A 24,840-nucleotide genomic window follows, 5' to 3' on the forward strand; every position below is an offset into this window, starting at 1 on the left:
TCTCTATGTCCGAGTTGATCACCTTCTTGCTGGTCCGCCAGCCTTTGCTCCCTATTCTCGAGGGCCAAGTCTACTCCAAGGCCTCTGTGATGATAGCGAGGGAGCTGTGCGAGACTACATGCTCCGCGATATACTAGGACTGCTCTTGATGCGGCTTGTGCTGAGACATCTTCGATCATCTAGCAAAGGACATCGTGCGTCCGCTCTTCTTACTCTTTTAGTCCTTGGTTGTCCTAACCCACCATTGAGTTGTGTGGTTGTTGGACTTCTTCTCAAGGTGCATGCTAGGAGATCCCTACAAGCTCGCCTAAGCCTCCGTTCTATTTCTGTGCGCTTGACCTAGTGTTCATTCTCAAATGTTGAATCACTAGTTCCCACAAATAGCGCCAAGTTAATGTCACCAAAAAGTAAAAGATCGCAATTCAACATACTTACACTAAGAGTTTTTAGAAGAAATTCATTTATCCTCCAAATGAGAGAATGGGAGGGGTATTTATATTAGTACAAAATTACGTTATTTAGGATAGATGAAAGTAAAGTACTACTTTGTACTTAACCTACTCCTATTACACGATTGTGATCCGTTTACTAGGGATATTTTAGTAATTTGTGCATCATATTTTTTTGATAAGTTTGACTTGAACTTTCTTAAATGAGGGTATTCTGCTTGCCTTTGTTGGAGTAATTTATTTCCCTCATCAATGGGATTTATTTCCTCCACCAAATGATGTAATTAACATAGAAAATTCTCAAATGATGTAATTATAATATGACAAATATTAGATGTCCCTTTTATAATTCAAACAAACCTTAATCAAATATTTTTATAATTTATACTTTATTATTAAGGAGAGGGGTCTTTGATGTCTCACCTTTTTGGTATGATATTTTATATTTTTTAATATTTATTTGTTTATTTAATTTTTCACTCTCCCATTATTTTTCGGTAGTTATTTCTTTCTTTTTAAATTTTCATGCATTTTTCCCTCTCTAATAGTGCATCTACCACTTCATAAACATAATATTAAATTATTATTTTGTATATATTTTATTAAATAACAAAATATTAATAAATATTTATTTTAAATAATATTAAAAAATTACGCACATAGTGTGTGCCATAAATCCTAGGTTATAGTGAAGCTTTTTCTAACGACTATTAATGCAACGGGAGGTCGGAGTAATTTTATAAGTTTGAATTGACTTACTTATAATTAGACCAAATTTTAGGAGAAATTGCAATATTTTCTATGTATTGATCTTGGAAAATATATAGTTGAAAAATGATGAAAAATGTAAAAGAGTATATTTGACCAATTTGATGCGTATATATATATAGCGAAAAATGCAAGCAATCCCATTATGATATCGCAAATGACCAAATTACCCCCTTGTGAAAAAATAAATAGCGATTTACCTCCCTATATTTTTTAAAATACAACAATTTACCCCCCTATGATTTTTAAAATGAAGCAATCTACCTCCCTATATAAGGAGGTAAATTGCTTCATCTTAAAAAGTATAGGGAGGTAAAAATTGCTATATTTTTTCCATAGGGGGGTAATGTGCTCATTTTTAATATCACAGGGGGATAAATTGCTATTCACCCTATATATATAGCACAAAAACTTATAAAGTGAGAACAACCCTCTCTTCACAAGCCATCGACAATCCCTATAACATTAGAATAATTAGAAGGCTAAATTGCATAAATCACTCTAAATTTTAAAAATTCAACTAAACTCTTCATGACATTAAAATAATAAACAAAAAACTCTTCACTGCTGAAATCTGAGTGTTAGAAGGTGGGCATGGCTACGGTGGACAAGAAAGGAGGAGGAAAGGGGAAAATATTGTATTTTTTAATTTAAAATAATAAAAACAAAGTTTTCAACTTTTTTATTTTAATTATATGATAATAATTAATTAAATATTATTTATAGTAAATAATATAATCTAAAAAAATTATATATTTTTGATATTTGATTAATATATTTTAAAAGTAACACATATGTTATTTAAATTAAATTTATTTTAATGTGAGGGGGTGTAGCTCATATGGTAGAGCGCTCGCTTCGCATGCGAGAGGCACGGGGTTCGATTCCCCGCACCTCCACTTATTCCATATTCCATTTTCATTAGTTTTAAAAAATAATAAAATAATAACTTAATTTAGTTAATATGTAATTGTTATAATTGTTTTTCATATAAATATTTAAATATAAAAATAAATTTTAGTATATTAATTTTTGTATTGTGAATTAATTTGATTTTTCAATTTTTTGGTATTTAATTAATATATTTTATAAATAAACATAATTTATTAAAGTATATAATAATTTAAATTAACTAATAATATATAATTATTAAAATATATGTAAACTAAAATATTAATTTATTATATATGCAAAGAAAGGGCAAATAGACTTTTAAAAATATAAAATAGTATTAAAAAATTATTTAGAAAGAAGCCGGTTTGCATTTTAGGCGTGTGACACACCCTTCACTAGTTTCTAACAGAGAGAGAATTTCATGTCGTATTTAATATGATACGTAAGTTTTTTACCTATAAAATTAACACAAAAAAATTTGGTATATTTTGCATAACACCGCTGAGTTATGCCATTTATTTTAAATAATAATAAGAAGAAAGAAAAATAGAAAATAAATAAATAAAGCACTACTTTTGTACAAATGAAAACCATCCAATTGGATTAGCACTCAACATATCATAATTAAAAAGCCTTAATTAAACCTTCAAACCATTCCAAAATTACTCCATAATTATATATATATATATATATATATATTTTGTACTATTATAAAAAAAAAATTGACATACCAACTTTTTGAACACTCAAATTTATCATTTTATTTATTTTTTTCTCTAAAGAAAAAGGTCAATTTAGTAATTTTATATTTTTTAATAATATAAAAATTGTAATTTTTTTTCCTCACAATTCACCACTCCACATTTCTCCCTCATGTTACTTCTCCATGTATTTTTGTGTAGAAACTTTTATATTTTTAATAAACTCACAATTATAATTTATTTTTTCTCTCACACCTCATCTGCTTTGTTTTCTTATTACGGTCTTTCTCATTTACTCACATTATGATTGTTTATTTTTGTAAATTTCTTTCTATCTTCATCAAATATCATAACATTTTTATATATTTGTAAGAACCGTGTGCAACGACTAGTAAAAGTATAGAAAAAAAATAGGGATAATTACATTTCCACCTCTATTTTTTTTTTTTTATGCAAATCACCCTTACTTTTTTGGAAAAAAGTATGAAAACCACCCCTGATAGCTTTTAAAATCCAAAAATGTCCCTGTTGACTAAGTCAACCTTTAAAATAAATTTTCAAACATGCCCTTAAAGGTATTTTTGTAATTATCAAAAGACAGAAGGGTATTAAAAGTAATTTTTTTAAAATGACTAATATGATCCCATATATTTTTTTATTATTTATACTAATTTTTAATTTATATAATTATATTAACTTTTTTTATTAAATCTCAATATAAAATGGCACCTTTTAATAATTAAAATATTAAATATTTAATCAATATATAAATTATCCTTTAATAAAATTATTAAAATTAAAAGATTATTTTAAAGAAGACTAAACTTTACTAAAATTAAAATTAAAATTAAAAATGATTTATGTATTTTATATAAATTATATTAAAATTAATAAAATGAATAATTTATTTACTAAAAAGATATTTTAAATTATCAAATTATTTATTTTAAAAAAATTATCGCTTCTTCTCCAACTACATCGCCATGCCCACCCTAACCCCCATTTTACTAAAATATTTTTTTAATAAATAAGCTAATTTATTTTATTAATTTTAATTAGTTTTATATAAATAGATTATTTTTAATTTTCATTTTAGTAAAACTTAGTTATAAATAAAAATAGAGGATAACTAGTCTTTTAGTTTTAATAATTTCAAATCATTTATACTAGCGTGATAATAGTTTTTTGATTTAAATTTATAATCTATTAACTAATTATATTTATATATTAATTAAATAACTTAATATTTTAATTACTAAAATGTGTAATTTTATATAGAGATTCAATAAAAAAAAGTTAGTAAAATAATTTAAATTTAAATTAAAAATTAATATAAATAAAAAAAATATTTGGGGTTATATTGCTCAACTTCATAAATAATTACAGAAACACCCTAAGGGCATTTCTATTTTTGAAAAATTATTTTAAAAATTGACCTAATCAACATAGCATTTTTAAGTTTTAAAGATTGTCAGGGGTAATTTTTATAATTTTTTAAAAAATAAAAGTAATTTGTATAGAAAAAATAAGATAAAGGAGTGTAAATATAATTATACCAAAAAAAAGTATATACTTGTTGGGACCAAATGTAGGGGCTACTTAATTAAATAGAAAAGACTCCTTCACAAGCATACTTGTGAATGTGAAATATGAATTAATAATTCATAGAACATGACACACAAAAGCTTCACACATTGCTGGCCACAGCCAGCTTTATATATATATATATATATATATATATATAAGTTATTCTTTTCTTTTTTGAGAGGGTCATTTTCATTTTTTATTTTATGACAATTGAAATTGTCACTTTCCCTTTCTTGAATCATTGGATTTAATCTTCATAGTCTAAAGTATAGTTTTTCATCCTTTTAAAATTTCAGAACTTTCATGTAGGGAACATTGCAACTACTTCAAGTAAATTGAAAAGAGTTGAGTGCTTTTAAATTACAATTTGTGCATTTAATTATTTAAATTAAACTTGTATTAGAAAAGTATTACAAGTAATTTTCTATCAACTTCTATACCTTACTGATAAAATTATTACTAATTGTTATTTCAGTACGCCTTAACTTCAATTCTTTTTCGTTTTATTTTTAAATATTTCTGACTTTTACTGCTACTTAATACTTATTTCAAAACTTTGTCAAAACATAGGATTTTAAGTAAGAATTGAAGGAAATAAATTCTTATTGTATTATTTTCAAAATAGTGGCTGATATTCAGTGTTTTAATAAATTTCAGGGGAAAAAAAAAGATATTTTCTATCTTAAACAAGAATTTAAAATTAAAGAATCATACTGGAAAAAAAGGAGCGCGTGATTAATAGTTTTGAAGCACTAGTGACAATTTCTCTCTCACCACCTTTGATTAAAATGGTTGGACCATACGAAGGTTTGGAGAGAGAAACAAATCCAAACAGCAGCTGCACATGAATCGGCAATTCCTCTGCATTTAAATTTTTAAACAACGAAATCCAGTAAACAGAAAACAGCAATATTTTTTGAATTACAAAAACCCCTTCTGCTCTCTTGTTTTCCTCCACTCATCTCTTTCTTTCTCCCTCTCCCTATATATACACACGAATAGCACACACACAGACAAAAACACTCAAAAACACCAAGAACTATAAGATTATCTGCAAGCAAGAATGTTGCACATACGCACATCCAAGTAGAAATCTTGAAGTTGTTGGTGAAGAGCTGTAGAGGGTCGATCTCCATTTCTTGATAGCTTCTTCTGTAATGGCGACGAATATAGGGATGATGGATAGTGCATACTTTGTGGGGAGGAATGAGATTCTTGCGTGGATCAATGCCAGGCTTCAGCTTAATCTCTCTCGTGTTGAAGAGGTAATCAATCAAGAACCCATTGCCCATTTGGAGAAAAATTGGACTTTGTTTCTGAATTCTTGGTTTTGTGTTCCTGTAAGTGAAATTTTGAGCACTTGGTCTTACAAAGAGAAGTTGAACTGTTCACACAATTTTGAGTTGAGGCATTGCAAGAATTTCAGCTTTCTTCTCATAAAGAGAAATTGACAAAGTCTGGTTTTTTTATATTTTGGGGATATTGTGGTTTATGTTAATTGTTTCTGTGCAAGAAGTGAACTTTGTGTTAATTGTCTTTGATTTTTCCAATTTTTCTTGATCTTGTTTGTATGATTTCATACTGTGTAACCTGTTTCTTGGACAGTAAGAGATGCTATTTCCAATTTTTGGTTGATGCCCTGCTATGTTTAACTTTTGATTGTTGGTAAATTTCAGCCAATTTTTTCTGTATTTTGTTCTTGTCTAGAAGAGGGTGGAATCTGCAAAGGTGTTCTTACATTCTTGGAGGGGACCCTAACTTCAATACTAAGACATACATTGAGATGTTGAGGTCCCAATAATGACCTTATACTTTCTTTACACAAGTGAACTGTTTATTTGTCTCATAGTTTTGGCTGGACACAATGGGTTTGGATTAGGAAAGTTTGCTGGTCGAAAGGTAAGTTTGGACCGACCTATTTGTTTTGCATGCTGGTTTCTCGCCTGCTCTTTGTTTATGGATTGTGGATGAAATTGTCTTTGGAGAGGAAGGTTATCTTACTTGCACCATCTGGGAATTTATGAGAACAAGTGTCAAGGGACGATCAACTAGATTTGATCGTTTCCCTAATCAAATGCTTAAATCAATTTGATCAAGATTTCATCTGCATTTAGATATATCCATAGCATAGCAACCTATTTCCTTGTATCTTCTCATGTTAGGGTCACTGTTTAAAATGCTGTCCATTTGATCTCGTTGATTGTATACCCACTGTGTGGCTGATAATGTATTGTGTTCTAATTATAAACCTTTTATCCAGGCGGCGTCTGGGGCTGTGCAGTGTCAGATGATGGACATGGTATATCCTGGAGTTGTTCCCATGCACAAGGTGATCACTTTATACCTTATCTTGTTTAAGTATGTGCTAATATTCTGGCAGGCATTACTGACATCCGTTGTTGTCAGGTGAATTTTGACGCCAAGACTGAATATGATATGATCCAGAATTACAAAGTACTTCAGGACGTTTTTAACAAACTCAAAATTAACAAGGTATTCGTTTCAATTCAACTTTCCTACCCTTTTTTGCGTTTTTTTGTTAGTCTATACCATTCTCTACTAGAAATTTTGCATCTATATCACCATTTCACTCATCTCGTACAAAGTATGATAAGTAGCATGACATTGTACTTTACTCTATGGGGCGGGCATTTTCGGTTTTCGTCCATCTCTTGCTCATTATCCATGGTCAGGTAGCATGAATTCGATTAGAAAATGTGACCATTGATCATTTATACAACCATTGCAGCATATTGAGGTGAACAAGCTTGTGAAGGGGAGGCCATTGGACAACTTGGAGTTTCTGCAATGGCTGAAACGCTATTGCGACTCTGTGAATGGTGGCATAATGAACGAGTAAACCTTCTCTAACATAGATACTTATCAAATCTTCATTTGACTCAACATCAGTTATCTTATAATGTATGTCTTCCATCTGTGTGAATTGTCCAGGAACTACAATCCCATGGAGCGCAGAACTAAAGGTGGAAAGGAAAAAAACTTAAAGGGTTCTCAAAAGAATTTCAAGTCATTGCAAACGAACAACTCGTTGAATCCCGGCTCGTGTGATGGTACTGGTAGTAATAAGATTTCTGGTAAGCCAGGACGTCTTCTTTTTAACCACCACTCCTTTGAGTTATTACTTGATATGTCTTCATTTTCAGGTGCCAAACAAGGAAAATCAGGTGGTGTAGAAACCGGGGCCAATTCTTCAGTTGAGATTCAAGCATTGACAAAGGAGGTACTGATACATATTGAATCTGTATTTTGGGTATTGGCTTTACGGCCATCTTAGGTTCAAAGCAAATTTGTTATCATTATAGTATAAATCTTGTTATATTTAGGGTAAATTATATTGAGCTCCCATAAAGTTTGATTCATTTAGAAATATTCCTCGTTGTTTGAGAATGAGGTATTTGTAATTATATCAAACTTGGGAATGTTCGGTATAATTACCGTGCTTTTTTATATGTACTAGTCTATCCTCTAAAAGTTGGTTTTGCATGCTGTGATTTCACTCACCTTTAGTTTTAAGCTTGGATTGTATGTTGTTGTATCCACAGCTTACAGATATGAAGCTTTCTATTGACCTGTTGGAAAAGGAAAGAGATTTTTACTTCGCGAAATTGCGGGACATAGAAATACTTTGTCAGACGCCTCAGTTGGAAAATCTTCCGGTAAGAGTTTCTGAATGCAATCACTGCTGCATAATGGATGTAATGCTAGCTTTTAAGACTTTACGACTGTTGGAAGTCATAACTGCTTACTAGATAACTTGTCGTTCTGACATTATTTTGAGACCTCTTTTTGATATGGAAAAACCACAAATTTTGTGCAGATGTGATTCAAAGTGTTTGTCAATTGTCATATCGGGGGAGTGTAATGATCCTTGATTGGTACAGAAAGAATAGTGATATCTCTAGTATCATCTTTTCTGCGTTGTGTTTACTTAACATATGGTAGATTGACAGATCGTTGCTGGAGTTACACGACAGTTTCACCTCGACTAATCATGCTTGCATATTGAAATGAATTCAAGACTATAAGTCATAGGTCTACACACTTATTATATCTATTTGATGCATCCAATGTTTGATGGTTTTATAGTTTCACCTGCAAATTACACAGAAGAATTGAAACTGTTATTTCTTTTTCCTAAATTTCTTGCAGATGGCTGTGGCAATTAAGAGGATACTATATGCTGCGGATGAGAAAGAGTCTGCCCTTACAGAAGCTCAAGAAATCGTGTCCGGATCAGTCAGTGTGGAAGAAACTGGATTTTCTGATGATTGTTCACTGCTAACCTAAGGTTTGCTATTAGCATCTACGGCCACCGACCAAGACAAGTTACTCTAGGTGTCTTTAATTGACAAGTGCTCTTTTATTTAGTCAATCAATTTAGTTCAGTAATCTGTTACCAGATCCAGAATTTTTGAAGTCAATGTGGTCAAAGCTCATGCAGCACTTGTTATGTCTATATACTTGCTGGAATTCAGTGATTCTATGTATGAGGGTTGTTTAGACTGTCTGGATCTCAAACAACAAAGCAACTGTGTGACTTGGCTACTTAATTCATAGTAACTAACGCAATTTCTTCCTGTGTTAATGATTTTACTTCCCTATTCTGCTCTTCTAAAATTCAAAATCATGACTGCATAAGTGATTTATAGGGAGTAAGAATTAATAACTCAAAATTATTTAAATAAATATAATAAGTTTGTTATTATGGATTTGAAAATTCTTACATCTTTTGATCAGGTTAGACGGCAAAGGGGAGCAATCGTTATCGCTAAAGAACTAACTAAAGTAATAGTTATCGACCTATTTGCAGTAGAGCAGCAGTGAACAAACCAGGTAGTTCCTACTTGAACAGCAGAGCAGCATCAACAAATACTCACTGGCATACAAGTTTTATTTTCCTTTAAAAGAAATCGAGCCTGGCTAAATGCAGGAAAGCATATGGCTTAAACATTCATGGACTATAAGGAAAAGACTATGTCAGAAGTTTGTTCCATACCGTAAAAAAGCTTTCTAATTTTCACAATATGATCTGCTTCCTATATAGTCATCTCCTATAGCATAGAGTTGAATGAAATTCCATCTAACAATTGGTTCAAAAGATTGTTTCTTGCAAAAAAATGAAGCTTGACAACTAGAGGTTCAAAATTGCCTAAAGCAAACCTGCCAGAAGGGTCTCTCTGTGCTGAGTGAGAAACAAAGCACATCTAGCTGCTCAAATGGCTTCATGTAGAACCAGTGCCTAGAACGTGGCACATGTCAGGAAACGAACCTGATGCTCGGTAAAACGCCCCCTGAGGTAACTTTGCAGCCATTTCTTTCAACTGCCAAAAAATTATGCAACACAGAGACTATAGAGCATCAATTGTGTGCTAGATTGACACTATTCAGAAAAAGAAGGGGGGAAAAAAACTATTGACAGCAGAAATTAAAACAACAAGAACATAGACTAAAAAAGGAATATCTTATAACGTAGATAAATGATGAACCAAAGAATTTGCGTCTGAGTGCTCCATCCATATTCATTATTCCTCTTGCTATTTATGGAACGAATTACTACTCTCTTTGATATCTACCCCTCACCCCTCGAAAAATGAAATAAATCTCTATATTGTTCATAAATTTATTTTCAACACTTGTCTTTAGTTTAAATCAGTGTGCATTAAGAGGATTATTCCATGATCTATCGAGTCTTGAGCAAATTTAGATAATCAAAGAATTGAGACACAAATAAAAGAGACTTGAGGTGAAGCAACTAAATATGTATTTTTTTTCCTAAGACAATAAAAATGTTGAGAAGTACTGTGGAGATAGTGATGATAATTTGATGAAATATGAGTTCATATAGAGACATACAATTTTCTGGGTGATGCAATGGTGTGTTGAATGTTGAGGGAGAGATGGAAGTTTGATATATTCAACGAATTGTAAAGTTCATGACTCACCTGACTCATTTGACATTTAATTGCTTCCTTTGCTGAATTATTTTTCTGGGATTCAGCCTGAACCCATGCAGTCGCCTCGACTAATTGATCTGATGTTCTCTCGAGTTCTGCTGCAAGGAACTCAGACTTGCGAGTGAGGACTTCCACCTACAAGTGACATGCAAAACCATAATATTTAATAAGCAAGTATGGGACTTGAGCAAAATGAAATTGCATAATTTAAGAGAAAGAATAGTGCTTCCATTACTTTGCTACTGTCCACTGAATTTTAGGTTAGATAGAGATCTACTATTTATAAGGAGAATTATTTACTTTTGAGACACCATTCTATCCAGCCATCGCATGAGTTTTCGCAATTCCAATGGCAATAATCATGCCATCATTCACACAAAAGCTCTGTAAACATATTAATGCTGCGACATCCAGCAAGCAAGTATTTATATTAGTATCCATATTCACTGTACAGAAAATAGATGAGCAAGATATTTTTCTTTGGGTTCTAATAATTTGCACCAGAGTGGGGATGAATGAATATTGGTCGTAATTCCTATTAGCTTCTTGTACTACATCTAGCTAATTGACCATAATTTTCAAGGATATTTGAAAAACAATTAACACTCATGATTCATGCAAATTAACTAGAACTTCTAAGGTAATAACTAAACCAAGTAGTACACTTCATTCAGAGAAAAAATATTTACCTGCTCTCTTAGAATTGAGATTTCTTCAGTCAGATCATCATTTGTTTGCTTTGAATCATCAATAACTTCTTCATGGGAAGGAGCACCGTGTACCAATGACAGAAGTAACATATAATGTGGAGTGGAGGTAACAGAGGAGAAAGGAGACGAAGGAGAATGCATTTTTGAACCCGGAAGGGAAGCATTTATTTTGTCGCAGTTGTCAATCATAGATGTCGATGGACTTGATGCAAAGGAAATATCAGATCCAAAATTTACTCCATCTAATGGAGAAGTAGGAGTGCTGTTTGAGTTTGGCCTCTGGTTTTTCTTACAAAGCTTCTTAGTAGACCTTCTGAATGAATCAAATGACGAAAGCCTAGATAGTATACTGCGTTGCTTAACTTTGAAGAAATCTTTCTTCTTTTCCTTGCTGGAGTCCTCACGAATGCATAGGCTTCTGGACCTAGGAGGTCGAACGTTCACTCTGCTATCCAAGCCCTTGTTCAGTTTAGAAAAACAATCTTCACATACACGATATGATTTTTTCAGATTTGGAGCCAATGAAGCATTCAAGGATTTCTTATTCGTACATGCTTTGCAAAAAACAAGCCCGCAGTTGTAGCAGTTATGACGCGTACGTTTGAAATTAAATGGACCACGACAACCAGCACAAAATGAGTAATCAGCTGCGCATGCCCATTGGTGAAGACAAATTGCTGCAGTGAAATTGTTTCCACAAGCAATTCTCTTTACTTGTTTCCCCTCTAAAGCTTTGACTGGAGTAGGAGAATTCCTATCAGCATTGTCCCCATGGCCTAATTGCCCGTTTCTTCCCTTTCCCCAAGTGAACACTTCTGATTTTGAAGTCACAGCAACAACATGATGAGAGCCACAGGATATTTCTTTGATGAAAGAATTTCTTATTTTTCCCTCAATTCGCATGGGCAATGTATGACCTTTTCCAGGAAGCCGAACTTCTCCACAGTCAGTAGTTCCCATTGTATACACCTGTCCACAGATGGTAAGAGCAACCGTGATGCTCTGCCCACAGGCTACTTGACAGAAATTTCTGTCATTTGGCATTTTAATGCGGCATGGAACTAGTTGGCATAGTGTATCACCGTGACCAAGCTGGCCTTCATCCCCATTTCCCCAGCTGAACAGCTTCCCACTTAGAGAGTCGCTACAACTTGGCAATTCAGAATGATCCTCTACTACGGCGGCAGTATGCCAAAATCCACATGATACCCTCACTACTTTTTGTCCTTTCAAAGCCTCAACTTCCCTTGGCACATTTGTGCAACACCGATTCCCGTGACCTAGGGCACCAAAAGTTCCATCTCCAAATGTGAACAACTGACCTAATGATGTGATAGCCGCTGAATGCCAAGGTCCGCATGATATGGATGTTACACAAATTCCTTCCATCTGACCCATGACTTTTCGTGGGGTGAAGTAACTGAATTCAGTTCCATGTCCAAGAAGGCCAAAGTTGTGGATGCCATCTCCCCATGTGTATAGATCTCCATTTAGTGTTACAGCACAGGTGTGATATTCTCCACATCCTATTGATACAATATCCAGTCCACCAAGACCATCGATAAGCTTAGGGTTAGAGATATCAGCTTCTAATCCATGACCCAGCTTGCCACCCGAGCCATCTCCCCAACTAAAAACCTGCCCCTGTCTTGTGATTAATACAGCATGTCTACTGCCAAAAGCAATATTTTGGGCATCAAGTGCTGAAGCAGATTCCAGAATCTTTGGCAAAAAGACATCCTTCCTTGGAAAAGATTCTCCATACTTAGACGTGCCTCCATCCAGCAGCACATCATCAATCCCTTCACCCCACATGAAAATATTGCTTAAAGGACCATCTCCAGGAGAAGATTCCGGACTAGATGTACTTATGGCACTGGAGAAACTATGTCGGAAACTATCTGCAGAATTTCTTCCACTTACATCTTCATTTTGTTGTAAAATGCCAGATATGAGAACAGAATCTCTCAGTGGAGAACATAGAGATGCTGCTTTATGCAGTACAACGTCAGAAAATGCTTTTCTCAGTTTTTTCTGAGGCAATTTCTCAGATAGGACATCAATAAAGTTATAGCTATGTCTATCCTGCAAAATATTATATACAAGAATCAGAGGAAATAGTAGATTTTGAGCGCCTCAGAAAGAGCATAGCAAGAAACCTCATGAACTGCATCGCTGCTACTATTTGATAGGACGGACTGAGAATTTCTTTCTATCTGATCACTTGAACAGTCCGACAGTATGCCTTCTGTCCTAATTTCAGTTCTCCATCTTTGAGAGTTACCTCGTGAAATCAATGCCCTCAGGGCCACAAACCAAATCTCTGCTTCATACTTGTCTTTGCATATCTGTCAATATAAGATTATTATTGCAGAAGCTAGCTTTTGCAAAGATTCATCTAACACTCTGTGCACATATTTATTTACGCAAAGATGCTCTGATCTCCCAGTATCTTGACATATTTCACAACTTTAGGAATTTTTCAGTAAAGAGGAAAGTAGTCAAAGATTTGGTATCAATAGAACTAAATCAATCCAAGAGTAAAAATTAAGACCAATGCACAAGCAACGTGAGTGGCAGGGTTAGTTCTTCAAAATGTCATGAAGTTCTGGTCAATCAATTCCAGAGGTAGATCAAGGCAGCAGATAAAGTTTAGCTGCAATATTGGGCTTAGTGGGCAACTCATTGTTAAGAAAACATTGTACAGCTTCTGGCTTCATAATATTGTACAACTCTTTGTAAAGAAACAATTGTATTCATGGTGCGATACTGGAAAGGAAACAGAGACAGACACACGCGCACACACACACACACAGAGGACAGTCTCTAACATAATCCACGTCTTGTTTCTGTGTGACAATACTGTAATTGAAGTGTGTAAATTAGCAAACAATACGAAAAACAAAAGAATTATGTAATATTACCTACCACATCCAAGGAATTTTTGCCATAGATAAGAGAAAATGACTGATATTCCTTCTCAGGTTGAGGATATCTCTGAAATACTGCCTGCACAATCGTGAACAATAACGCTAATACATTTTGTTAACAGAAGGAATGGAGATCATTGAAATACAATCAAGTTGTTATTTTGCAGTTCAATTATTTTAGAGAACTTCAGTAATCATACAATTAAATTTGATGTGCAACCCAAAATGAAAAACCATACAAACAAGTTATGCTCTGTATCCTTATATTAACATGAAGAGACTACAAGCTTACCAGAGAGCTATTAATTATTACAGCAAGAAATAAGAAAGAGAATTACTAAGTTTCTTTGCCCCCTCTACCCATCCACACCCTGCAAAAATGTTGACTACGGAACCTTTTATTCCTAAAATAAAACATCAAATAATTTTGAAAAATTAATACTATAAAAACTAAAAAAAGAAATGAATTAGGTTATTCCATATTAATGTTCTCAAGGCCAAGAGTAATGTTTTTCTCTGGTTCCATGTTTCAACATACGCCAGCAGAAACATGCAGCATGTTTAAAGTAAAAAGTGATTATTTTTCATTTCTCAGCGGGATGTTCATGATCACATGCAGTAGTAAAGAATTCTTCAAGTGTAAAATTGGATGTCAGTAGTGGAAGAACTTACAGTACGTTGCCCTGGTATAATCCTTGAAACTTGACTTAGTTGGAGCTGTTTCTGCTCTTCTCCAACGTACCAAATTAGTGTTTTCTCATCCTGAAATTCAAAAAATAGAAATAGGCAAAGATGAGATTACTAAACTAGTTGCGAAAAAATGAATCTAGAAATTCAGCCCGGTTAATGTGTCCAGCTTGGTTAATGGATGAAAAACAACAGGGTTACATGCATTAGCCTTCTGAAGGCCGGGTCTAAACAGGGTTAGCCTTTCTGGGCACACGTGCCGAGCAGGATTTATTGTCATAAACTCTCACGAAGTAATTTGTTCTAATAAGGCACATCCTTCACAAGATAACACCACTTTGTTATTCCTTTCTCTGTTTCTCATGAGATTAACCAAACTAGAGATGAAGCTGAGTATAAATCCCCAAAGCAATTCCTGGAATCTCTTGTTACTTGGACACCAGTAAAGAAGTAAAACAGTTGGATTAGCATGATTCCTCAATTTAAAGTACTTCTCTAGTCTAAAAGTTTATACCACATGGGTACTTGACACATTTTTCCACGGTAGAAGTAATGCAATAATATATTTTTAAGAGAGAGAATAAGATGAAAATTCAATTTAAATAGGATTTAATCCAATTTACCCATGTGATATTGTAAATGAACAAAATTATTACCCCATGAAAAGAAAATAGCAATTTACCCCTTATATTTTTTAAGATGAAGATAAATTGCTTAATTTTAAAAAATATAGAAGGGTCAATTGCTACAATTTTTTAAAACACAAAGGGTAAATAATATCACATAAAGTTGCTTATATTTTTCACATTTAAGATACATATATGAAGAAATGGCAATCAAAGACTAAATGACCGAACCTATACTACCATACAACTCCGAAGGGAACGACATCAGTATAGGTTCACTAGACAATTCCTGCATCCTTTTAGATCATTGCCTAAACTATAATTCCGGCATCCTTGAGATTTTACGAACAAATTACATGTCCTGAATATAGAAGACTGAATCTAGAAATATTACATATACATCATGCTAGATACCATAAAAGAGCACAACTGCGTCACTAGTAGAATTAAATGGAGCTCACGTTAGATAGCCGGAAAGGGCAGAACTTTGGCTTTCCCCATCGCCCATACTTCAGCAGATAAGAACCTTTCTTTAAAGCATTGATGGCCTGTAGTAGAACATTTTGGAACAGATTAACAATATTAACGAATGCAATAATGAATAATCAAAACATCACTACAATGTGCATTTATTCATTGAGCACAGAAAGTCATCGCCCTTATAATTAATAGGAAAGAGAAGAAAAAGAAAAACATAAATGCACCAATGCAAGATATAACAAATAATCTAATAAAGCGATCACCATTGTGGTTATTTGGAGTTGAAACTCTAAAGCGAGGATGTCTAATTATGAGATGAAACTAACGGCAAATATGCACTTAAATTGGAGAAAAAGATTATCTTCATTATCAAGATGTCTACCAGATATTAAGGTTACTTTCAATATGTGCATGCACACGCAAACCAGCTAAAGACCTAGCAATCCACTCATGCACTTTCCAGTTCAGGTGGCCAAAAGCATAAGCAGGCTTCAAGTAAGAGGCAAGAATAAAATAGCACGATTCTCCTATGTGCATTTGTTAAAAGACTTTCAAGTATCAATCTCTAAATGCACACTGGAGCCAGAAATTACAAGAAGATTGATTAGGTGATATACCTGCACAGTATCCCTGTCGCCAGGACTACTCTGTAGTGTACTCATTCAAGTTGGTATGTTAATTAACTCTTATCCGTAAGTTGATGAAGCCCTAAGTTGATGAAGCCCATCTAGCCAACGCCAAATGCCTAGAATTAAACGAAAAGAACCTGAGAATCTTAAGTAGATAAGGTAAACTTAGCTCAGTATTAAGCTTAGTTAAAACAAATATCTCAGCAAACACTAAAGAACATAAATTCATAAAAAAAAAAAAAGAAAGAACAGAAAACAGTTAAAATTCTCCAATATACCAGTTGAGTCCACAGTTTTATCATGTTATAACACTCAAGCATGAGAGAAACAGACATTATCTAGCGAGTTGTGCATATATATCAAGTATCTGAACTTCTTAATTCGAGCTCAACAAATGATAAAGACCAGTTAAGACTATTATCATTCCCCAAATCATCAATCCTTAACCACATAACGCATATGAAAAATCATCATCATTAAAGATCCAACCCTGCATTTACTTCTACATTAAGACATACGAGAAAAATCAAACAAAAAGAGAGCAAATTAAACTAAGAGTAGGCAGATTCAACATGGAACACATAATAAACTACTTACGGTTGAACAGTAGGGAAGATTCTTTCATAATCCTAAGCTTACATAACCAGAAGCTACAAAGTTTTGACAATTCCATTCAAAATGCTTGGATTCGTAACACAAAACAAACCAAACCTCAGAACCAAAAGTGCACAAATTATACCAACTAACATCATTGATCAGCATCATCATCATCGATCAGCAATCACATTCATCAACCAGTTACGAAACAGGCTCAGAACCTAAGCGCTGCGCCACGAACTCAAGCAAATGCCTTTTAGATCAGCTTCAACGATGCAAATCGATGACATTAACATAATCAAAACCAAAAAAAATAGAAAAACGATTAATTACGTCAATTCAAAGACGAAGGTAATTAATACAGTCGCGCGAAATGCTTTTAGCGCGTACTTTCATGAAGAACCGTATATCTGTCTAGACGTTTCAGCTCCGAAATCCTCTCCAGAAGAAAGAATAGCAACAGAGACAGAGAGAGGAAATGAGCTGTGAGAAGAATGAAGATCGGAGCGAGATTTTCTCGGCGAAATGAAATGAAATGAAATGTAAGACCAAAATAATAACTGCTTAAAACAGAAATGTATGGCGTAATTCATCAGGTGGTGCCACGTCACATGAATCTGTTATGATGGGTCCCATTTTTTAATTTATAAAGAAAAAAAACACAGTTGTCAGTTGAGGAGCTGCACTGCCACTGCACTTCACTTCATTGCTCGCCTCCTCCCCTCCATCTCCACGAAATTAGATACTTATACAAATACTTAAAAATTTATTCAACGCGGGCATTTGGTCTAGTGGTATGATTCTCGCTTAGGGTGGGAGAGGTCCCGAGTTCAATTCTCGGAATGCCCCTTTCAATTTTATTCATTACTTCTATTTTGGGCCTTTATCAACTGTACCGGGCTGTTCTGACGTGCTTCCATCCCATTTTCAATGGGTTACCTTGTTTTTGCTATCTTCAATATTTTTCTACATTTATCTAAATAAATATAAAAAATAAAAGACTTGTATACTCACAGTAAATGTCAGTGATGGTGTTTGGCTAAATTTATAAGCTTATCAAAATATCTTATAAGATGTTTGAGAGCGTATAAGTTTCAATAAAGTGTTTTGCAATTTTTTTTTAAAGAGCTTATAAGATTTCAAAATAAGATGTTTTTTTTGTCTTATAAGCTGTTTAAAAAAAACTAATTAACTTTCTTGACTTTTTTTTATAAGATCTTATAAGATATATAGCCTATGCCGATGATATGATGATTTTTACTAACATCTGCAGGCAGCATATGGAGTTACTCCGTGATTTTCTACGAACATATGCGTGGGTGTCGGGACAGCTGATTAATAGCACGAAGTGCTCTTTTCTTATTGACCGACAGGTTCTATCGTCATAGTTGCAGGCACTGCAGCATGTTATGGGATACCAATTGAAATATCTCCTAGTTACATATTTGGGAGTCCCTCTGTACATGGAAAATAAGAAGACATGCTTGTTTAATTTGCTCATTTTCCGATTACACGACGGTTGGAACGGGTGATCAAAATCCAATTGAATTGGCAGCTTTGAGAACCATTCAAACAATCTTATTTAAGCAATGTTGTCCTGATGAATGTGGTAAGAATTCATCGTCGGCACACGTGTTTGTTGTGCTTACTAAATTACGTTAAACACTGCTTAGACGTCACAACACAGACCACTTTAACAACCGTGCAACAGTTGAACTGCTCATTAGATGGTGGTCATGACACCAACTGTTTAGGGTTGGGTCTGAAATATTTCAAGTCGAGGACCTCGAGATTGAGCATCGAGAGTCCTATTGAGGCTTGCATTAAGAGTCGCATTCATTTGATGACTGTCGTATTTCATCGGTGACAGACGTGGGACGTCTATACGAACTTAATGGGTCGATTGACTCGGTGTCAAATCGACTGAACTGACTAGCGGGGATAGTCATACGGAAGCCTTGGAGGCTTGGTAGGTATGACTTGAGTCCCCAACTCCGATAGTACGAGAGTAGTCCTTAGACGTGAGGAATCACGACAGTTATGTGCATGCGATGACTGCATCTTAGATTTGTGTGAGAGGTGATTGTGTCTCATACATGGTCATCATAAGCCTTGTCTAGTGCAGTCAAAGTATATAGCGAGGACGGTGAGTTCTAAGAAGAGGATCCATCTCCTGTCAAAACGTGACAGAGGTATCTCCTATGCATCTAGAGATGCGACCGATGCTGTATAAAGCTGTGGCCACAGTCATTGGTCGAATAGGAAGAAGAGGTTCCTATATCGAGCAATTTAGCATAACGCGATCTCAAGTATTAAGCATAGACGCCTAGTCCAGGATGGGAACCGACGCCCAATTCCATGCCCTAGACTAAGCCGGGAGACTGTAGATGGAAGGACCGTACTCGTATGGACTCGGGAGCCTAAAAGTTCACATGGATTTTTGCCTAGTCTCTAGTGCCATGGACCATTGCTAGACGACCACCCATGGTGACGAGCTTTCTTGATCTAGGGTTGATCAAGAATTATTAATCAAATTGAAATTTAATTAATTATAGTGTTGGACACTTGCCCAAGTCTAGCTGAAAGGTTAACCTAACATACAAATCAACGAGAAGGGACAAGGGATTAATTGGGTCCATAAGTAATTGGATTACTTATAGATGAGAGGGATCCATTGGATGGATAAGCCCAATGATAAATGAATTGGATTAATTTATATTGGACTTACCCTTATTATTAATAAGTTGGACTTATTATTTAATAAAGGGTTATTGGACACATATATTTTATTGGATTAAATATATGATGGACTTAATTAAGTGGGCTTTAATTAAATTAGATTTAATTAATTGGGCCTTGTATTTTGATTAATTAAAATCGGCCCAAGCCTATTAACTAAGGTGGTGGAAATTGTTAGAAAAAGAAATTATTGACTAACAAATTCACTTTTGAAAAGTGCCATGTTAGTCATTCTTTATTTGGAATAAAGGATTTTATCACCTTATGGATGGTTAAATGAACCTAAACATATTTTAATGCATTCATCCAAAATATATATATGTGTATTAGTTATTTGGAATAACTAATGAATGAATACACAAAAGAAAATAATTTTCTCTCCGCTAATTCCACCATTTGGCCGCCCCCTTCCTCTCATACATAGGGATGGGCGAACGGGTCGGATTTTTCGGGTCCCGACCCGACCCGATCGGGTAAAGGCAAATCGGATCGGGTTTGTCGGATTTTTTTCGATTTCGGATTATCCCGAAACCCAATTCTTCCCAATCGGGTTCGGGTTCGGATAATAAATATCCACCCGAAAAACCCGATTGGGAGAAGGGGAAAAAAGGGGGTACGGGTATTATCCAAGCCAGAAAAGAAAACCCTTGCTGCTGCTCCTGCACCTGCAGTCCTGCTCCCGTTTCTTTCCTTACTACTGTCTACTGCCATTGTTGATTTGTTGCTGTCGTTGCTGCTGCTGTCGCCGGCAACCAGTCGCTGCGGCCGCGCCACCCACCGGACTCCAATGACGACGAGCTCTCCCTCATCGCCGACAACAATCGCTATTTTTGTCAATTTTCAGAATTGTGCCTGGTAATTTTTCAATGATTGGAGTTGTTTTGTTGATGTAATCATATAATAGTTATGTATTGTTGTTGTAATTAGATTTTTGGTTAGTTTTAATTTGTTTTACATTTTGATTTTGAAGGTAAGTTTGTATGCATACTTAGTGTTTGTTGAAATGTCACATTGAAGTTGCATTTGCATGTTTCATCTTCATCCTTCAATTTCTTCAAATTAATTGAATAATTCTCTATCTATATATTTGTCTGTGTTAATTTGCTTTGTAGTGCTAATTAGCTCGAAATTGAAAACGTGTCATTTTAAATTCAAAGTTCCATATATAAAGAGATTTTTAATACTAGATATGAAGACTATATATATGCTAGAACTGGAAGCCTTAAACCCTTTTAAGTTTTACCTGAGTGCTTATAACAACCTAGCCTCTACATGTTTCCTTGCATAATAGCTACCAACTATAGTACTTGCATGTTGTGGGTACAAGAGAAGATCCTCCTCAGGAGACTAAAAGCCCTACATAAATGATAATTCAAATTTATTATAACTTCTTCCTGTAATCTGTTTTTGTTTATATTTCATGCCAGTTTTCCGTGACATTATATACCATATGACTTGGTCTCTGAAATGAGCCAAAAATTTAACGTGGTGAAACTTTTGCGTATAAAATATTTGTACACTTAAAGCTAAAGGTATGGACTTTGCATCTTTTGTTATATTTTTCTCGTCTGCATGACAATGGAGTGATAAAGTATACTTGAATTAGCATCTTGAATTCTGTACGCCAAATGTCATTTCATTACTTAAATTAAGGACTGATAGTATATGTGATGTTCCCTTAAGATTGCTTTAGTCATAAACCCCTGGCAAACCTTACTAGAAGAATAAAACTGTTATGCAAGGAAACATGTAGAGGCTAGGTTGTTATAAGCATAAGACCATTTTGATGGTAGCTATTATAGTATCAAGTCAAAAGTCAAAACTCTAATTTTACATGCTAATATTTGTATTTTTATTCAATGCAAGGTTATGATAGAAGCAACTCTTAATATGTTTTTTTGTTCTTATACTTTGCAGATTGGAAACATTGGCTTCTCAATATATCTTTCATAAATATAGATGGAATTGGAAGTCACTCTCAGTTTCAGTCTAACTCGTCACTGAATGCTCAAACCATAAATATGGATGGATTGAAAAATCAGGTTAGTGGTGATCATCTTGAAAATGTTGAGCATTATTTTGATGATAATATTGATAAGGAGTTGGAGGGAGAGGATGAGGAGGAAGATGTTTTAGGTGATTCTAAAAAAAGGAAAAAGAGGGTAGTGGCTTCTAGATCACCGTATTGGGATCATTTCGTTAAATTTCATTGTGAAAAGGATAATGTCCAAAAGGCTAGGTGCAAATATTATAGTAGACTGGATACGAAATAGTGCAAGCGCTTATTTGTACTCAAGATTGGATACGAAAAGACTACAAACCAATTAGCATTGAGGAGGATTTGAGTGAACTTGAAGTGGTTGAGAAAGGTACTTATTTATTCTTTTTCTTGTATTTCGATTATTGTTCAATTCTATGTATTCTACCTATATATTTTACTTATCTAACTACTTTCTATTTTGTTGTAGAGTTAACTAAGTTGGGGGTTGATTCAACAATTATTGACATGTAATGGTGCTAACTGGTACTTGTAAATTTTTGACAAGGTATTAGAACGGTAGAACCTCATTGTGTAATATTAAATTTTTAATCTGTTTGACTTTCTCTAATAGTTCTTCCACTTTATATGTTTAATGCTTGACAGGTCGAGGCTCGAGGATGAAAATGTGATATGAGCTAGTTGCTTTTTCAGTCTATAGGCATTAGGATTTAGGAGCCCTTGGCTTTATTGTTGTTACTAAAATAATTTACAAAAACCTATGATAATTTATGGATGTGATTGAACTCTTTTTTTTTTTGGTATTTATGTAAAGCTTTAAGTATTTGTGTCCATAACTTATATTTTAGATTTACATGGAGTGAATTACTTTCATTTTGAAAAATTGACCTTGTACATTTTTTGAAGCTAAAAAACCCGAACCCGACTGTCGGGTACCCGAACCCGACGGGTATCTGATTGGTCGGGTATCCGACTTAGTCGGGTTCGGGTTCGGGTTCATTTTTTCTAAACCCGACGTGTCGGGTACCCGACCCGATGCCCACCCCTACTCATACACACTTGGTGTGTTTTCTCCCTAATTTTCTTCTAGCAAATAAAATTGAGGGATTTCATTTTCAATGAGGTGTGGACGCAACTTTAGAAGGTTTTTACGTTGAAGTCTTGGGTGAAGGAATCAAACGAAGGAGGTGCGAAATAAATCAAAGAGGTAATTTTGATGTACATGTTTGAATCTCCCGTTCTCATTCAACCAATAGCCCCATTAATTTTATTGTTGTCATTTATTATTATTAACTACATCGAACGTCCAGGAACTTCAAGGCTACAGCCTTTGGAACTATTGTTTTATTGCGTTTCCGTTTTAATTTACTCATTTTGTTATCACCGCTTCCGCTTGCGTGTTCCCAAAGGGAAACCATTGAATCTCTCTCATGGAGGGAGGCTGGCCTTGATTAGAAGTGTGTTGCAGGCCACGCCCTTACATTCGCTTCAGGTGATTCATCCGCCTAAGTCTATCTTGATAACTATTGAACGCATATTCAATGCTTTCTTTTGGGGCTTGTATAATGGCCACATGAACATCCACTGGACTTCATGGGACAAGGTGTGTCTTCTAGTGACAGAAGGTGGTTTGGGTATTCAGAGTTCGGCGGATTATGTCGGAGCTTTCTCCATGAAGCTTTGGTGGTGGTTTAGGCTCAAATTATCCTTATGGTTGGAAATCTTGCATGACCACTACTGTAAGAGACTACATCCTACTCATGTGCCGTATAATCGAAATCATTCATGTGTTTGGCATCATCTATATCGCATTAGAGATGTGGCAGAGCCTCTCATCTAGCGAGCTCGTGCATGGGGCCCTCGACACTATTGAGCCAGTACGTTATTATTGACATGAGGGCGAATGGAATGTGCCCAGAATCTTTAGACCAGTCCCGCCAAAGATTGCACATGTTCTTTGCCAAATTTTGGTTGCAGCGAGTCAGAGGGACAAGATTGTGTGGACTAGAGCCAGTGGCGAGACGTTTTCGACAACATCGGCCTGGGAGGCTATCTGAGTGGCTTCTCCTCGGCAGCAGCTTTTCGCAGAAATATAGCATAGCTACTTGCGGCCAACAATGTCAATTTTCTTATGGCGGCTATTCCAGGACCGAATTCTAGTAGATGCACGTATGAAGCATAAGGCCTTTAGCTTCTTATCTAAATATCAATATTGCGAGGCAGAGGAGACCATTCCGCATCTCTTTGTTGAGGGATCAGCAGTGCGGGATGTGTGGATGTGTCCGATGTGTGGCAGCACTTTGCTAATATCTTTGGGCTTAGTATCTATAAAACAGGGGACCTTATTCGTATGGTACACTTCTGGCACTACTCCACATTGTTTCACTTGGACTTGCATGTTCGCACATTGGTACCATTTCTAATCCTATGGTTTACATGGACGCAACAGAATGCTGCAAAGTATCATGGGGTACAGTTTGTGGCCACCAACATCATAGTTGAGGTTCAGCGCCATCTCCGCACACTGTATGCAGCATGGATCTTGACAAGCACACAGTGGAAGGGTGATTTTCACCGAGCTTTGGCTATGGGTTTCTGTTTCAAACCGATGGTGCCTCTAGTTTGGTTCAAACTAAACTCAGACAAGTCTTCTCTTAGGAACCTCGAGGCAGTAGGGGGCGGCAGGCATTATTCGCGATATGACTGAAGAGGTGCGACTAGCATACCAGTATGCTTTAGGCACAACTACTAGTGTGATTGCAGAGCTCACTGTTGTCTAGCGCGTCTTGGAGCTTGTCCTGGCACATGGTTTAGCCCCCATAATGGTTGACGTGGCGGATCTAGCAGGAGTTAGGATCGGACGTTAGACATATTTTTTGGGAGACTAATGGGGCGACTGATCATCTTGCAAAGGAAGCTGCTTCCCGACAATTGACTTGGGTATTGAATCAGGGGGATATTAGGGGAGTACTACGAGGAATTGGTAGACTTGACAGACTGGGCACTCCTTATTTTCGCTAGTAATGAGCTTGTGACACCTTTAGGTGTAGGTTCGTTGATTATTGTATT

The 24,840-nt window shown here is 35.0% G+C and overlaps 2 protein-coding genes, 1 long non-coding RNA gene and 2 other non-coding genes across 8 annotated transcripts; 4 read left to right on the plus strand and 1 right to left on the minus strand.

The window, feature by feature from the left end:
* On the plus strand, positions 2,044–2,116 carry TRNAA-CGC. Its single transcript has one exon. It is a non-coding gene; the product is annotated as a tRNA-Ala (tRNA).
* LOC105157033 (microtubule-associated protein RP/EB family member 1B) lies at positions 5,202–9,005 on the plus strand. The gene is made up of 8 exons (XM_011073330.2): positions 5,202–5,664; positions 6,660–6,728; positions 6,806–6,892; positions 7,149–7,255; positions 7,352–7,494; positions 7,564–7,640; positions 7,963–8,076; positions 8,570–9,005. Exons 1-8 carry the CDS (start codon positions 5,557–5,559, stop codon positions 8,705–8,707), a joined length of 843 nt encoding a protein of 280 aa, XP_011071632.1. The 5' UTR covers positions 5,202–5,556; the 3' UTR covers positions 8,708–9,005.
* On the minus strand, positions 9,283–17,545 carry LOC105157032. 4 transcript variants are annotated; one of them, XM_011073329.2, is made up of 10 exons: positions 17,424–17,545; positions 17,184–17,261; positions 16,425–16,552; positions 15,789–15,875; positions 14,687–14,776; positions 14,013–14,093; positions 13,244–13,432; positions 11,064–13,169; positions 10,363–10,509; positions 9,283–9,741 (listed from the first exon to the last, which is right to left on the minus strand). In XM_011073329.2, the coding sequence occupies exons 3-10, from the start codon at positions 16,467–16,469 to the stop codon at positions 9,643–9,645; spliced, it is 2,844 nt and encodes a 947-aa protein (XP_011071631.1). In that variant the 5' UTR covers positions 16,470–16,552; positions 17,184–17,261; positions 17,424–17,545; the 3' UTR covers positions 9,283–9,642. The 4 variants fall into 4 exon arrangements, with proteins under 4 accessions (XP_011071631.1, XP_011071628.1, XP_011071629.1 ...); XM_011073326.2 differs by having other exon boundaries at positions 17,184–17,298; XM_011073327.2 differs by having other exon boundaries at positions 17,176–17,298.
* Positions 17,811–17,882, plus strand: TRNAP-AGG. The gene has a single exon. It is a non-coding gene; the product is annotated as a tRNA-Pro (tRNA).
* LOC105157034 lies at positions 20,341–24,039 on the plus strand. Its single transcript, XR_847413.2, has 5 exons — positions 20,341–20,627; positions 21,690–22,141; positions 22,241–22,318; positions 22,417–22,978; positions 23,082–24,039. It is a non-coding gene; the product is annotated as an uncharacterized LOC105157034 (long non-coding RNA).

Source organism: Sesamum indicum, linkage group LG3 (assembly GCF_000512975.1).
Source record: "Sesamum indicum cultivar Zhongzhi No. 13 linkage group LG3, S_indicum_v1.0, whole genome shotgun sequence".
NCBI lineage: Eukaryota > Viridiplantae > Streptophyta > Magnoliopsida > Lamiales > Pedaliaceae > Sesamum > Sesamum indicum.